The 17,628-nt window shown below is 41.2% G+C and overlaps 1 protein-coding gene across 1 annotated transcript; it reads left to right on the top strand.

Moving 5' to 3' along the window:
* The first annotated feature begins 12,188 nt into the window (after window positions 1-12,188).
* Window positions 12,189-16,729, top strand: LOC145414606 (uncharacterized). The gene is made up of 4 exons (XM_080284132.1): window positions 12,189-12,684; window positions 12,835-13,049; window positions 13,265-13,420; window positions 16,553-16,729. Exons 1-4 carry the CDS (start codon window positions 12,189-12,191, stop codon window positions 16,727-16,729), a joined length of 1,044 nt encoding a protein of 347 aa, XP_080140258.1.
* Window positions 16,730-17,628: the final 899 nt, after the last annotated feature.

Here is a 17,628-nt window from a genome sequence, read left to right as displayed (position 1 = left end):
GTGTCATCTGGAAATTGTAAATGGTTTAAGTTTTGTACATCTGTGTTTACTCCTTTGTTCTCCCAGTCTAGCTTTCTGAAAATACTTTCAAGCCATGCTTGAAAGTATTTTCGTGAAATTCTATCTTCCTGACGCACTCCTATATCAGTCTAATTTTTTTTTCTGAGTCTTTATGTAACTTAACTGTAGCAGTTCCCTCTTTATATTTTGTTTCGAGCACCGTTTCCTTTTTGTTTAAACTTTGTTCCTGCAGTGAATTTATAATTGCTAAACGTATGTGCTCCTTAGGGTAAAAAGCCATTTCGTAATTGACCAAACCTAAGCTCGGTGGTTTATTATATTCGTTTTATTTTCCTCGGGTGATTCATATATTCTTTTATTTCATTCGTAAGAACTTTAGTGAAGAGTCTGTAAATAATTAATAATAAGCTAATAGGTCGATAGTTACAAAGATCTTTTGGGTCGCCTCTCATAAAACTCAGAACAATTATTACTCTGTGTTTTGGTATTTTTCTTTTTCTTCATACATCAGGTAAAAAAAACAGGTGAGCATGTTTTGAACTTCTACCCCTGCATCCGACAGTTAATCTGTTACTATTCTATCTTCTTCTAGGGCCTTCCCTATTTTCACACTTGCAAAAGAAATATTTGCTTCGTCTGGTGTTACCTCCAGTAACATCTTTGTTCCGCGGTGGACATGCAGTGGCTGTTGATTATGACAGTTTCTGTATCTATAATTATATCTATGTATGACTATCTATCTATCTGTCTAACTATATGTCAATATACAAATTACATGAACGCATGAGGCTTCACACAAACAGCTCTGTTTCTCAACATGTCTCGCACAGCTGTTTATAATAATGGATTTTCTTTATATATTCGTGTAGTTTTTAAAACCTTTTATGTGGTATTCTGTGAAATTGGTTGGCATCTCAGGATCACGTCATTTGGTTTCGTGAGATGGTTTGGAATTAAATGTTATGAAGTAGATTTTCTTTTTTTATTATCCCAGAACAGTATGCAAGAAGTCGTGTGTTGAGCTACTTTTCGAAGTGGAACCATGTAATCGAATATTCCAGCATCGATCGTCCCTGAACTTTGACATTTATAAATACAAATATGAGGGAGCTATTACACGCGCTCGTAGAAGAAGCAATCTCGCCGATGAAACTTTTACTTATTATACATTAAGTGGTGACCAAATGAAGCATCACTGTAGCTATCAAGCTCCCATTGTGCAAGTAAAAGAGCTAGAGATAAACTAGTGTTTAGAGCACAATTGCATATCTGAAGAGTAGGCTACTTATCAAAATCAACGCCTATTTAATTTTTATTTGACGTCGGTATCTAATTATTTTGTTAGATTTTTCTGTAAATTTTACCTTTTTTTTCTATATTTACCTTAAACCAAATTAACAAAACCATATTGTGTGCCTGGAATTTTCGTTTTATGGGTGGAATATTCAATGCGGTAATTTTCTGGTCGGAATTTTTATGGATAAAATTTGCAAGGGATACAATTTACATAGAACTGTTGACGAAGGGCAAGGTAGACAAATATAGAGATGGACAGGGCGGGCAAGATAGGGTTCAGTAATCTAGAGTCATGTAAAACGATGAACAGGGATGCTTACATTCTGTTACTGTGGGGCAGAGTGGAGTAAAAAAAAAGCTAGGGTAGGGTAGGGGAAGATGAAGTACGGAAGACGGAAGTAAAATAAGCTATTGTGTGATAAAGGGGAATGAAGAGCAACATATTAGGTTTGAATAAGGCACAAACGAATGGAGTAGAACAGAGCGGTTTAGGGCAGGGAAGGATACTGTGGGGTGTATAGACTGAAGTTAGGGTTGGATAGGACGGGGTGCAGTGAAACAGAGAGGGTTGGAAGAAGGCAAAGTACGGTATGTGGCATTGTATAAAACATTTTAGTCTGTGTTAGGTTAGAGTGTGTGGCGTATGTAAAGTGCAGTGTAGGTAATGTTTGATACGGTACACTGGCCTGAAAGAGGACGGACGTGGCAGGAAGGGAAGAGAAAGGACGCCAGTACCTGGTCCGCGACAATACAACACAACACAGCAAGCCTGATGGCCTTACAACCGCCTGGCGCAGGAGAGATGATCGATGGGGGCAGACCAGGCAAGGTGGATACGCAGGAAGATGCAGAAGGAGAAGATAGATCGCAATCTGTACAGAGGAGAGAGAGAGAGAGAGAGAGAGAGAGAGAGAGAGAGAGAGAGAGAGAGCAACAAAAACAAAGGAGTGGCAGTACTTGGAGAGAAAGGGTGAGGCAGGAGGAAAGGAGAGGCAGTAGGATGAGAGGAAAGGAGAGAGAGGCACGAGGAGGAGGATGGCAGTAAATCGATAAGGAAGGGAGACAAAAATGGAAAGGAATTGTAGTAATCAAAAGAGGAAAGAGGAACTGAATGTCAGTAAGTGAAGAGAAAAGAGAAATGAAAAGGCAGTAACAAGAGAGGCAGGGGTAGAGAAAGGTAAAGGGAAGGCAGTAAGATTAGGGGGATTCAGAGACGAAAGCTAAGAAAAACAGTGATAGGAGATGGAAGAGACAGAAATGGGGAAAGACAGAAGGGGAGATGGAAGGACAGAGAAAGGTAAAAGGAAAGGGATGAAGAATAGGAAAAGAACATAGGATGAAATAACGGTAAGGGTAGAGGGAATAGGAAACAGAAGAGCTCAGAAAGAAAAAAAAAAGAGAAATGAGTGAGTAAAGGATGGGCATACCAGGGAGATACAGGATGGAGGTAAAAAGAGGGAGAGTTTGGGTTGGAATAGGGAAGAGGTAAATGAGCAGTGGAAAATATTAGAATGAAAGAAAAGGTAGAAAGCAGGGAACAGGTTGAGGAGCTATGAAGTTGACAGGAGGAAAGGCAGGTGTGGGTGAAAGAGGAAATAGAGAAATAGGTAAACTAGAAATAAAAAGTGGACTAAAGAGAAAGGAGGGAGTGAAGACTCGAATGAGCAAGGTAGGTTTGGGAAAAAAATTAAAGATGTGTAAAGGCTGGAAGAGAAGGAGGCAAAAGGTTTAATCAGAGATGAATACGAAAGAGAACGGACACCACTATAGCCGTACCCAACCATACCATATCCACACCACACAGCATCCCTCAGACATATCATACCCACTACAAATGCACTTCAGATGAACACCACACGCACATCAGACACACCCGCACCCCTAGGCACACACCTTATAAGGGTGATACTTAAAAAACACTACGGTTGCTCCTTGCCAGATATCATCCTTCAAAACTGTATTGTAACCAAGTAAGCGAGTGACTGACAGGAATACACGCTGGTTTTGGTCACCCCAGTGGGAAGGGAAAGACAAGAAAATACAGGAAAACGAACCATAGCAAGAGACAGCAAAGAACTGACGGCATATGACGAGAGAGGAAGATATGAAAGACGAAAAACAAATGGGAGATAAGAGAGTTAAGGTAGAAGAACTAGAAAGTAGAGGAAAACTAAGCACGAGAGAGAGAGAGAGAGAGAGAGAGAGAGAGAAGGGGGGGGGGTGGAGGTAGAAAGGTTACGAGGAAAAAGTGCTGCATGAGGCGACTGGAAAACACACACACACAAACACACACACACACACACACACACACACACACACACACACACACACACACACACACACACACACACACACACACACACACACACACACACACACACACAGAAAAGAGAATTTTTTTTTGTGAAGTTATAAAGAGTTTGCAACGGTGAGACGTGGAAAAATTTGTGAATCCGAGGAGTGAAAGAAAGACGCAGGGAGAAATCAGAAAAGGAGGGAAAGGGTACGACGAGGAGGTAAGAGGAGACACTGAGCAGAAGAGGAGAAAGATAATATGAGACGAGGGTAAGAATTCTGGAAATAGGCACGGACAGATATAAAATATATCGGAGAGACGGATCACATGAGGAGAAAAGGATGAGGAAATGAGAGAGGAAGAGAGAGAGAGAGCGGGGGGGGGGGCAGAAGCAGCTGAAAGAAGTATGAGGTGAGAAAAATTAAGAGGAAGCATTGAAAACAAAGAAATCACCAAGAGAAAAAGAAGTTCGTATGGGTAAAGGCATGACAATGGAGGGAAAGGGAGGGATAAGGAAGAACTTCATGTGAATGTGAAGACATATCAAAGTGGCATAGAAATATGAAGGAAAGCAAAAGAACACAGTATTTATTTTAACGTATTCTTTGATTAAAAATTTTGGATAGGAAAGCAGCAAGATTCATCCCCACCTCCCATCCTTCCAGCCGAGACCGGCAGCAAAATAACAAAAACTATAGGACATTCTAGAAAACGTTTCATGGAATTGTCAGAAAAATCTCGAGGACCATTACAAGACGGTGCATCCAAAGATAACTGCTGATGAACATATACCTGGGGGTCCAATGTGCATCGTGGCGTGGGCTTGATTTTAATTGGTTATGCTGTGGTCGATCGTCTTGAAATTATTGTAAACACCATTGTGTGCACACAGCTGTTGAATAAACCAAGCATCGGCAACGTCATAATATATTTGACACCATTGTGGGACTGCCTCCTGCTTGTCTGGGCAGGCAGTCTCCATCATGCCTGTGAGCTAAATAGTACAGATCTTTGACCCTTTGTGCTTTACACCTCTAACTACAGGACTTTCGCCTAACTGTGCACTGGGGGTTATTACATATTTGGTTATATACTTATGCATGGAGCTATGGCAACAATTTTATATTTGGAGCTGGGTGTATTTCAGCGTCCATTGAAATAATTAATGGCTTATTTTGTCATATACAGGATTTGGTTACTGAATACTCAGCGAACTGTGTCATGAAATATTCAATGTATTGACCAGAGTGCACGAAAATGTGGAGAAAAAGAAATAATGAGTGATAATTATTTCTCATTTGAAACAACAATATGGAAAAGGGGTGCTGAGAGCGATTTTCATAGGCAACACTGTAGCACGAAGGAGGACAGGAGGAAAATCGCATATACAAGTGATTCATTTTCGTTGAGTTTTGCAGCCCATTCATAGGCAGCAAGCAATACGTTTTCGATAATTTCGACATTATTTCACATCTATGGAGCTCGAGAATCGTATCTGCCCATAAAAAAGTACAATTTTACAGCAGATGCTCGCCAGGAAGCCAGTAAAGAGGACTGTTCGTGCGCTTTTTTGGAGTTAGGAAGATCAGTTGCTGCTGTTTAACGAGTGCATGCGTGGTGCAATGCCACATAGGAGCAGATTTAGTACTACACTGAGTGTTTATTATAAGCCAGACTAGTGCAACATGATCTCACTTCCCTGTGAGGCACCCTAGTCTTCGAGAGGTTAGTGTCAATAATGTGCTTGATTTCCTTCTCTATACAAAACAACTGCCTCAAAATACAACCTTCATCTGGCGTGAAGACCCTATTTCCACACCTATATGACTTCCTTTTCTCTCACTTGCAATACATTATTAGGGATAATAACGATGAAATCTATGTAAGATGTGTGAGAATACCTTGAAAATACCCCAAAACACTGCTGAGGTGATTGAAAAGCTCGTAATCCACCATTCTCAGATAATTGCAAAAATAATTTCTATCTCTGATTACCTAGCCCGGACAAAGTCCGACAAAGTATTGTTTTTGGTAGAGTTTGTTTGTTTCTTTGTTTCCATGTTTGTTAGTAACTTTACGGAAAAACGGCTGTATCAAATTACATGAAACTTTCAAGATATGTGGGCAATGGTCTCCAAAGAAAGTATAAAATTTTGGGTGTAATCGAGTGACCCTGAAAGGTCAAAATCAAGGTCACTGATTTTCAGAGGGCTATAACTTGAAAACGGTTGAAGATAGAAATATTTACTATTAAGAACATGAAAGAACTAGTAAAATGGGCTTCCATTTCGCACCAAGACCTTTGACTTTGAATGACCTTGAAAGGTCAAACTCAATGTCACGGACATTCAGGGGGCTATAACTCGAAAATGGTTGAAGATAAGAGAAATAGTTACTATTATCATCATATAGGAAGTACCATATGGGTTTTTAATTGGTGCCTTGACCGTAACAGATCTTGAAAGGTCAAACTCGAGGTCATGGATATTCAAGGGGCTGTAACTCGAAACACGTAGAAGATAGAAATGTTTACTCTTACCAAGATATAGGAAGTCTCATATGGGCTTTCATTTAGCAGCATGACCTTTGACCTTGAGTATCCTTGAAAGGTCAAAGACAAGATCACGAATTATCAGAGGGAGTAGCATGAAAACATTTTTGTCATTACCTTAGACTTTAACGTGCACTGACACAAAATGACAGAAATGACCCAGTATTCAACACCAATAAAATAGCGCTGTCAGGCATGGTTTGTTGTGCCTTGCACCACTTGTTATAATTTTGATACCTACATCCAGGCCGATTTCTCTTCGTCTAGGCTAGTACTGTACAATTCTGCAATAAAAATCAACACCCTTCAACATTTTTGGATTTAAATCCACAATGAATACAGCATCATTTACGTAAATGACCTTGCACACAACTTGGATAATGTTCCTAAAATTCATTTAACTCAGCTACTATTCGTATTTCTTTTCTGATTACTTTATTATTCTCCAAAAGAACTCTTCTTCGCATTCATGAAAGTAGCATAATTTAGTGATGGTACAACGAATGTGGAAACTGAACCACTAATATTTAGGCATTCTAGGCAAGAAATAACTCGTTTGGCCTTCTCAGAGACTTTGCAAAAAAAAAAAAAAAAATCACTGCCTCTGCTTCAAATTGTGATGTCTACATCTAACCGTTTTATTCTCTTCGTATAAATAAATACTGTAAGATTGTGCAATAAATCTATCAATTACCAGATGCCTTAATCCCGTTAGGGGCGGCCACAAACAAATCGCCTCCACGTCGCCCTGTCCCTCTCCAGTTCACTGCCCTGCTCCCAGCTTACATCCCCCCCCCCCTTCTCGAATATACGTATCCACTTCATCTCTTCATCTCATCCTTGGCCTCTCCTCCCCTCTCCCCCCCTCCTCCTCACTCACATACACTCCCCTTGTCAGTCTCTCACTCTCCACACGACCAAACCACCTCATTGTGTTTCTCCTAACGCTTCCTATCTCATCCACATCCACACCACAACTCTCCCTCACTTCCTCATTTGTCAGTCTGTCTCTCCATGTGATTCCACATGCTCCTCTCAAATAACTCATTTCCACTGCTGTCACTTACCTTGTGTCCCTCCAGCAAGGTCAAAGCTTCACTTCCATATGTTGGAGTTGGTATGTCCCTCCAACAAGGTCCAAGTTGCACTTCCACACGTTAGAGTTGGTGTCACAATAATGCCATGCAGGTAATTTTTTCACTTCCATGCTCACTTCCCTGTGTCTTATCACTGCTTTCGAGAAACCAGCAACCTTCCTTCCATGTTGTACAGTTTCAGGCACTTCACCCTCTAAACTTCCATCCTTACTCATCACACTACCCATATACTTACATGCACTCACATTTTACATTTCCTCCTCATCCAACCTCACTGTACATTGACTGACTTATTTTCTGTCTAAGACCGTAACCTTACTCTTCCCTACATTCACCTTTAGATTCAGTTTCTTACACACTCTCTCAAACTCATCCACGAAACCTTACAGCTCCCCTTCGTCATCACTTAACAACACAGTATCATCTGCAAACAACAGTACATGGAGTTTCCAAACACTGCCCTCTTTCATTAGGGCACTCCCACATCCACTTCCCTACCTTGTATCTCTTTTATAACCACATCCATCTACAAGTTGAACAACCATGGAGACATGACACATCTCTGTCTCAATCCAACCTTCAAATAGAAAAATTTAGTCAGTTCACTATCCACATGCATTGCAGCCTTAGCCTCCTCATACATACTTTTCGCGGCATTCAACAATTTCCCATTTACTCCATTCATTCTTAATACTTTCAAGAATCCTTGTCTATTCACCCTGTCATATGCTTTCTCCGAATCCATGGAGGATGCATACAACTTCTTTCCCTTCTCTAGAAACATTTCCACTGAAGACCTAAGAATGAATATCTGATCTACACAACCTCTTCCCTTACCTCAAACCTCCCTGATCTTCTCCAAGGAATTCCTTTGTTGTTTCCCTAACTCTGTCAATATGTAGCCTACTGTACACTTTTCCAGTTACACTAAGAAGTCAAATGCTGATATGATTACCACACACTTCTTTTTCCCTTTTTTCTTTGTACAGGAGAATAATTATTCCTGACTTCCAATCCTCCGGGACACTGCCTTCCTCCTAGGCCAATCTGCACATCTTTCACATCCATTCTACCACTGTCTCTCCCCCACGCTTCAACATTTCACCACACTTTCCATCAACTCCTGGGGCTTTCCCCATTTTAACTTTCTTCATTGCTTCCAAAAATTCCATCTTACCGATATTTTCCTATCATCTCACATCCTTCTGTCTCCCAGCCATTCTCCGGCCAATTATACTCGTATTACTTTCAAGCTCTGTGTTCAACAATTCCTTACGATGTTCTCTCCATCTGCTCACCTTTTTTTTTTTCTCTCCACCAGCAACCTGCCATTTTATCTTTCACTCCCCGACTAACTTCTTTGACACCCTGTCTAACTATCTTTACCTCTTTCCAGAACGTTTTGTTACATTCCCTCCACTTCACACTCAGATTCCTTCCAAATTCCTCATCCACTCTCTTTTTACTGTCTTTTTCTAATCTTACTCATCTCTCTCATCCTCTCTTTGGATAACTCTCTCTTCCATCTCTCAACTTCTTACATGCCCCTGTTTCTCATCCACTCACTATATGCTTTCTTCGTTTGTGCCACATCCTGTCTTACCTCTTCATTCCACCATGCTGTTCCTTGCACCCCCTTTCGTCTTCTCTTCACCCCACATACAACCTCACATGCTGCACAGATTTCTCTGAATATCTTGCACACATCTTGCATGTCCCCCATCTGCTCCAGTCCATAATTACCCAATCGCTCCTCCACTTTTTTCTTATATTCTGCTTTTTTTCCATCCTCTTGTAACCTTTCCACCTTCCTTGTAAGAACTGCTTCCTCCTATCCTTCCTTTCTTCTATTTCTCCATTTCATTTGAATTTTGATTCTCACCACCACCAAGTCGTGGTCAGAAAGTCCACCTCCCAACCTCTATATCCTCTTGCGTCCATAACACCACCTTCTCATCCTATCATCCACACACACAATCAATTATTGCTTCTCGTTCATTCAGTCACCACCCACCCTTCTCATCACTCGTCACATATACCTGTGAATCATTTTGTCTCTGAAGAGGGTATTGGCAATCAACAACTCCCCTCCCGCACAAATGTCAACTAGAGCACTGCCATTCTCATCCACCTCTGCAGGCAAACCCCACTCATCAACTACTCTGTCCACCTTCACATTCCCTATTTTTCCATTCATATCTCCAATCAAAAACACTCTCTCATTTCTTTCAACCTTTTCCATGCACGTTTCCATATTTGTCCAGAACTCAGCACGTTAAAGATTCTGTTTGGTTAAAGCCTGCAACTTTGATAATTCTCTTAATACTCATTAAGCCCCAAGAGTATTGAAAATATTTAATCCGTGACTGCAGCATTAGGCTCACAGAAACTTCTTTCTATCCTTTCAAGTTCTGAAAAATGCAGTTATCAGCTCCATTACAGCAACAGTGGGATGTGGCTGCCACTGTCAAGTTTTGTCATGCCTGTCAAAATTGATCATCCAATTCAAACTTAGATATATTCATGAAAAATAGCCATTTTTTAGTCAGATGACACAGAATTTATAAGGGTACAACGACATTCTATACACCGAAAAACGCTCAGGAAAATGGTTACCAAGCATAGTTTCTGCCCCCATGGCATGTGTGACCCATCAGCTTTTGTAAATTCAGTATTCAGAATGATGTGAAATACTGGTTGAGACGTCAAGGTTACTAAGGAAGGATAAACAAAAAATTGTAGATTACACTATAATATTATCATTGTGTATGAGAAAAGTGACATCAGGCTAACCTAAGTGCATAGCTACTGGTACACGTCACGTCGACTGAATTCAAATATTTTTATCTTTCTGTGAATGTGTGTGATAGTAATGGTTTTGAAGCTAAATACTTATTCAAACGACTTTTGAATGCGCAATAAATACTGCCAACATGGTACCACAGGCCAAATCAGATTATTCCAGGCATTTATAAGCTTGCTGAAGATGAAATTCCTTGCATTATTTGACCGAAAATGTGTCAGTAATTCAATAGTCATTAAATGTGATATAATTAGAGCAATCCATTGTGAGGCTTATATGAACAACCATATTTATATCTGTCAACGAAGTTTCAGATCATGATTCAACCCCATTTGTCTTTTTGTTTGTTGCTTGCCAGAATGTTTCGATTCAGCAAGAATGTTGGTCAGTTCTGAATGTTTGTTGCTTACCTGAATCGAAAGATTCGGCAAGTATGTTGGTCAGTTCCGTATGTTTGCCTGTCTGTCTGTCTCATTGTCTATCTGCTCTCTCCAGGTCACAACTTTGCACCATTCTGCTGAAAAAATCAGAAGGCATGTATCCATAAACTCTGGAAGCCGATACAGTACATTTTTTTTTTCCATTAAAATCGGTCAAAGGCCCCGGGCTGGGTGGGTTGCTGAAACCCCTCGATGGCCGTGGGTCAGGAAATCTTCAGGACCCAGTGGTCAGCCTCGGCACCTTGTATTTTTATTGTTTTTTATCTACATAATTTTTTTTTCTACCAAATTGAAGAGAAACGTCTGGTGCACCTCACAATGCAATTTATACCTTCCTAAACCCATCCTGAGTTTTACAATGAAGAACAAAAATTTTTGCCAAATTACTGCAGATGGTGAGCCCTCTCTTGACTTAGAAGGTTGGGGTGTAACAAAGAAGGAAGAGGGATAGGGGTCGGTGCTTGTTGTCTGACCCTGACCTAACCCAGTTTTGTTGGGGGGGGGTCCTCCCTTGGTTGCTGGCCTGGCAGGGATTATTGAACCCTGTCGTGCTGGCACCCTCCATTATGGTTGCTAGGTAAGACCTACTGGACCCCGGCAACTGGATGATGGAGGAGACCATCTAGCCCAGACATTCCTTTTGATTCGTGTCATGATGGTGCAGAGGATGGACAAGCCCCAGCTCCAAGCACGGGTTTAACCTTAGTATTGGCAGTGCGGGTGGGGACTTGAAATATTCTAAGCCTTTCAAAGGATGATCGACTGACTTTGTTGTCACGAGAGTTGGGGCAACTGGGGGTCAGCATGGTTGCCCTCTCTGAAGTGAGGCGAGCCGCAACCCGGGCATGGTGAGATCAGTAGCGATGGTTACACATACATTTGGTTTGGCTGTGGTGATGGTGCCATCTTAGAGGTGTCACTGTGGCAACTGTTGCTCACTTGTCTCTTGTATCAACAGGGTTACTCCAGTTGATATGCGTAAAATGCTGGTAAGATTGAAGCACTCATTGGCTTCATCTCTCTTGTTGCTCTGTACATTCCAACTGAGCTGAGTGACCTTGAAGAGAGAGCTATTCTACACCAAACTTGACTCAGTTGTGGAACAGTGCCCCTCACGGAATACACCCCATGTCTTGGGCGACTTTAATGAAGTTACTGGCACTGGCAGGGAGGGTTTCAGGGATTGTGTAGGTTCCCATGGCTTTAGAACATGGAAATCCGACAGTTCATACAATCTGGAATTTGCAAATTCCCTTAAGTTAAAAATTGATTGGTCTTGGTTCTAGCAGTCAAATCTTCATTGCTGAACTTGGTATCCCAATTCCAGAGGGGTTGTTAATGAGATTGATCACATTGTTGACAGTGCTCGCTGGAGGATCCTTCAGAAATGCAGGGTTTTCAGGAGTGCAGAGTTTTTTTTTTTTTCTACTATTGTTTCTCTAAGGCTACAAATCAAACTGAGAGATTCTCAAGATTCCACCAAAAAAAGTTCCATCTTAAGAAATGCAGGAATGGGAAGTTTGCATATGAGAATACAGTGGCAGTCTCAAATCGGTCTGAAGTGCTCCATACTGTTGAAGATCCTGTTGAACACTCAGATACCTTTAATCGTGCTACCCTGGCAGCAGCTGATAGATGTATTGGATATTTTCTGAGAGCAAGGAGGGGATTCATCTCACGTAGGATGCTGAAAACAACTGAGGAGAGTCGTGCTGCCAGACTGACTGTGGATCGGGAACAGCACAGACTTCTGTCTCGATGGGCACGAGTTTCACTGAGAAGGGACAAAGAGGACGAAGAGAGGTATCACAGGGAAATTGCTGAGGAAATGGAAATTGGCCATTTCCATGCAAATGACCTTCGACCCACCTACCGAGCCCTGAAGAAGCCCCACTCAAGACCCACCTCTTGGGTGAACTCTGTTTGGACAGCAGATGGGTGGCTCGTGTTGGGGGCAAATGAGTATAGAGCTTGTCAGGATGAGTACTTTGAGCAGCTGTATATGGCTGATCCTACCAGTGGAGAGCTTTCGTCAGCTGCTGTACAACCACTGACTACTGCCCCATCAATTGACAAAGCTGTGCCTTTTCTAGATGAAATCAAGAAGGCAGTGGCTGGGTTGAACAATGGTAGAGCAGCTGGCATTTTTGACATCCCAACAGAACTGAAAGAAGATGGAAGTGAGGCCATGAACAGGGGGTTACATGCACTCATAGATAATGTTTGACAGACTGGTATCATTCCTCCTGACTGGACAAAGGGTTTGGTCACCCCTATCTGGAAAGGAAAAAGAGACCAAAGTGGCTGCAACAACTTCCGTGGTATTACAGTGTTCAGTATGCTGGGCAAAGTTCTTGGTCACATTCTCCTGATGTGTATCCGAAACAATCTGCTAAAGTTTCAGAGGCCAGAGCATTCTGGATTCATGCCCAAGGAATCTACTGTTGACCGTATCCCAACGTTTCGAGTTCTCATGGAACATCATCTTGAGTTTCGACAAGGTCTGCTAACAGCCTATATGCATCTCAAGAAGGTGTTTGACTCAGTAAACTGAGAGGTGCTTTGGGTCTCCTGCAACTCCATGGGACCATCACACGGATAATCTGACTGACTGCTGGCTTGTACTCAAGCACTGAGAGTGCTGTCAAGTGATGGGGAGGGGGGACATCCGACTTCTTCCCAGTAAGTTCTTGTGTAAGACATGAATGTGTCCTTGCCTCCACACTTTTCAACACATGTATGGATTGGGTACTGAACCAGGCTGTGAGTGGAAGTCACTGTGGGGTATCAATTGGCAGTTTCAGAGTTACTGACCTTGACTTTGCTGATGATGCAGTTATCCTGTCTGAGTTGCTGAAGACACTACTGAGTGTCTTTGAGGAGTTTCATGACAATGTGAAGCCATTGGGATTAAAGGTAATTTGGACCAAGACCATGGTCCAGACATTTGGTGGCTTGTAGGATGAAGCAGTTTATTCTGTCCATGCATGTGGTGAGGATACAGAAGTTCTGGAAAGATTCACTTATCTTAGTAGTGTGGTCCATAGCAGAGATATCTCTCGTCACATTGGTCTGGCCTAAGGCATTGTGGAATCACTCAGATGGACAGCAAACTAAAGTTTACAATTGTGGTTAATTTTTTTTTTTTCCTTTATCACAAAGATATGATACGAAATGTGAAATATAACGCCATATAATATTAATTATATGAATATGAATATCATCTTTATCTGTTGTTTTGCACTGTCGATCTTCATATTCTCAGCCAAGCAAGCCCACGAACACAATTACGACCGTCTTTCACTCTCAGGTCTCACACTGATATTCTTTGTCACGGTTTATAGCTAACTGTTACTCCTCTCAGTCTGTTTTTCTGTCAGGCTGTGAGTCTCTTTGTTTAGGGAAGGATAGTGAGACTGAAAGAGAAGTAAAAAAAGGAGGATGAAGCTTGTGAGAACCAACCAGCAAGATCAGGATCTTCGGTACTTTTTCACAGACATACAGGGTTCACATCACGCTAAGTCGAGGTACATAGAGTAGGGACTTACTTCAGGGTTCAAGATGAATGGTTATTTTAGGTTAGCTGGTCAGTATGGATGAGCTTACTTTGTGCTTAAAACAAAATTGTTCAATTTGTTGTCAATGCTGGGAATCAGTCTGCTGATGAACATGAGGTTCAGTTTGGTATTGAAGATGGAGGAGTGCAGTTTGGTATTCACGACTGAGTGGTTCTGTTCGTTGTTCAAGATGGAAAGGATCAGTTTAGTGGGTAAAAGGGCTTAGTTTACTGATCAAGATGATATTGTTGAGGTCAAGATTATATGGTTGAAAGTTACAAGACCAAAGGCAGGATGGAACCTTTTTACTTGAGCCCAAACGGATACTGTAATGCACAGCAGACAAGGCCGAACCCAACAATATCGTTCAACTGATCAATTTTATTGTAGGACGAATTATTTTTTCTGTAATGTTCATTGGGCTGCGAGGGTAGTCAGTGGGTTTCAAAACTCGCTGTTCCCTATCTCGGAATCTATGGAAATCAATGGTACTGATGCTGATCAATATTTTTTTATGTATACAACTGTTCATATCATGTGTGTACGCAGGCCAGTACGGCTACACTTGCAAACCACATGCCAAATAAACTACAACCTCCTCTTCTCATACATAACATCCCCCCCCTCAAAAAAAAAAAAAAAATTCATGCCTCATTCTGTCACACGACCCACCCACCGATACGTGCCCTTCTCGGCACATCCTTCTGACTAAATTTACTTGTATGATTTGGACTACACATACGAGTATACCCTTCATATATATATATATATATATATATATATATATATATATATATATGATCAAGATGATATTGTTGAGGTCAAGATTATATGGTTGAAAGTTACAAGACCAAAGGCAGGATGGAACCTTTTTACTTGATCTCCAGTCTTTCAAACGCAGTGTGTCCAGGCATCTCGAAATGAATCGATCTTGAATTTGGCTCTCTCTTGTATTTTGTTTTTCTCTTGGAAGGAACAGTATTGCGGGCTCATTGCCTTTGGTTCCTTCTTCCTCACAAAAAAAAAAGAAAAAAAAATTATATGTATATATATATATATATATATATATATATATATAAACGTGTAATCTAATATATTATAGCAGTAGCCGTGTGTGTGTGTGTGTGTGTGTGTGTGTGTGTGTGTGTGTGTGTGTAATTTGAGCAGCCAAAATTACACATTCAAATCGCACCAAATTTGGCACAGAAATCGCAGAAAATTCGCTGATGTGAAAAAACTTGGTCGCATCAAGATTGAAAAGCTTTTACTATATTTAATGAGCGGTCACATTTTGACCAAAAATGCTGCCCCCGAAGCCCGATATAGGATCTCCGTAGAATTTTTTACCCACAGGTACAACTATAGTATTTCGGACTTGCATTCGGACAACTTGGGCTCCATTCCCGAAGCTGCAAATAACACGATCAGTTGGTTGGCTGCAAAAAATCCAAGTGACAACTTTACACTAGAACAGTACATAAACATGAGAGCCCTCCGTAGCAGCAAGTGCGAGGGGTCCGAAGGCCCACGAGCACTTGTCTATCCTAGACTCTTTACCAACCAATAAGCCTCCATGTTCAGATGATTTTCCTCCAATAATTTTGAAAAAGGTGTTGCCCAGAAAGTGCTCCTGTTCTAGTAAGATTATTCAGAAAATTCATACGTCCTTTTTCATGCCTAAATTTATGGAATGAAGCAAGCATCCACCCAACCCCAAAGAAGAAAGTTCATCTGATCCTTCTTAATACAGACTCATGGTTTTTGCATCTTCTCTCGGTAAAAATATTTGAGATTGTCATTAATAGGCACACTGTGAAACATCTTGAATCCAACATCCTATTTTGTGACAAACTGTAAGGTTTTTCGCCACCAAAGGCCCACTGTTGATATACTCAGTCTCATTTCTCATGCAGTCCATAAGTCAACTGCCCAACATGAAGAACCTATTGAGTAGCCCTTAATATTTCAAAACCTTTTGACAGGGTATGACACCGCTCCCTGTTATGCAACTCCACTCCTACAGGCTGTCACATAGTGTCCCAGTGATCTCATATTCCATCAATGAAAAGATAAAAGTTGATTATATATATTCCAAATTGCACTCCATAAGTATTGGTATTCCACAAGTGTCAGTCCTGGCTCCAAGCCTTTTCCCCATACATATATATGATCTCTTGTTTGTCACCCACAATTGCATTTGCTCAAATGCAGATGACTAAATACTTCACAGTTCCTTTATACTTAATCAGTGCCCATTCATAGCGTTTGATATCTTCAACTCAAAGTTCGCCACAGTAATCTTAATAAATGAAACCTCATCCAATATCTATGAATGGGTACAAAATAGCATTATCTCATGTCATGCTAGGAAAAATATATACTGTATACAATATACAAATAGACAGATACTGTCTGATTCTTATATTAGCTTCCATGGAATTGTCCCATCGAATTTAGTAAGTCCTGGTACCTCCTCCCTCAACTACCACAGGTGATTGGAAAGTTATTTGCCAGTGACTGTGGCACTACTGGATTCAGGATAGGAGAGCAGTCATCTCTAGCAGGAACAGCAATGGCTGATGGAGCATCGAACCAGGCTTTGATATACAACACTCCAGTGAATGTCACAAATCATCTCAGGGCAGTAAGCTCAGCAGCAGTCATTTGAAACTGAGCTCGAAACAAACACATCTTGATTCCGAAGATCATATGGGCCATTTACCTTGCATGCTGAAGGGCACCTGGCTAGAGGAAGTTGAAAGACACCCTTGATTGACACTCACCAGTGAGAATGATTACAAATTCAGGAAGTTAATGGTAATCATCTCTAGGTTAAGCAATTTCGAGTTCTGTGATGCAAAATGCATGGAAAAGTTTGAAAAGAATGAGAGAGTGTTTTTGATTGGTGATATGAATGGTAAAGTGGGAAATATGAAAGTGGAGGGAGTAGATGGCGAGTGGGGTGTGCCTGCTCAGAAATATGAGAAAGACAGTGCTTTAACCCCTTAACCGTGGGGCGTCACTTTCGTGATGCTTGAGCGCAATGGATCATACTGCGGGGCGTCACTTTTGTGATTCTGTGTTATTTTGAATTCACCTGGGCTTTCAGGTGGTGACTTGTATCATCTATCAGTACTGCCAGTGTCCAACAATAGTCAGTGCTCCTAATGTCATCTGTACTCCCATCCATTGTTGAACATTTAGCCACTGTTCCCCGTTCTTGACTCTCCTCCCTACCTCCCCTCTATTACCCTCTCCTCTTGCCTGCCCAGCAATGCTGCACTACGCAAATCTTCCCCGGATTTTTCCACTGATGTCATCCATTGATATGAGCCCTATGCCCTATTCTTATACAAAATAATATATGTAAAAAAGAAATAAGGTAATTGATAGTGCCAGACACCTGGAATTGGCTAATTATCACCTGGCGACACCCCACGTGCACTCGTTCGCTACTTTTCCCTGCTTATTTCCCCTTGAAATATGCCGTATGACCTACTCTCATAATATAAATATATATAAGAAAGGAAGGGAGAAGCCCAAGTGATATTTACATTCACCTGAAAG

Source organism: Coenobita brevimanus, chromosome 100 (genome assembly GCF_032717465.1).
Source record: "Coenobita brevimanus isolate Jiangsu-jjx chromosome 100, ASM3271746v2, whole genome shotgun sequence".
NCBI lineage: Eukaryota > Metazoa > Arthropoda > Malacostraca > Decapoda > Coenobitidae > Coenobita > Coenobita brevimanus.
Note: the sequence above shows the minus strand (reverse complement) of the source record. Positions and strands in the feature narration are given on the sequence as shown.

Coding starts and splice junctions, on each gene's coding strand:
- LOC145414606 (XM_080284132.1), top strand. CDS start 12,189: ATGCTGAAAACAACTGAGGAGAGTCGTGCTGCCAGACTGACTGTGGAT. Junction 12,685..12,834: donor AGAACTGAAAGAAGATGGAA/GTGAGGCCATGA, acceptor GTGGTATTACAG/TGTTCAGTATGCTGGGCAAA. Junction 13,421..16,552: donor TGAAGCCATTGGGATTAAAG/GTAATTTGGACC, acceptor CAACTACCACAG/GTGATTGGAAAGTTATTTGC.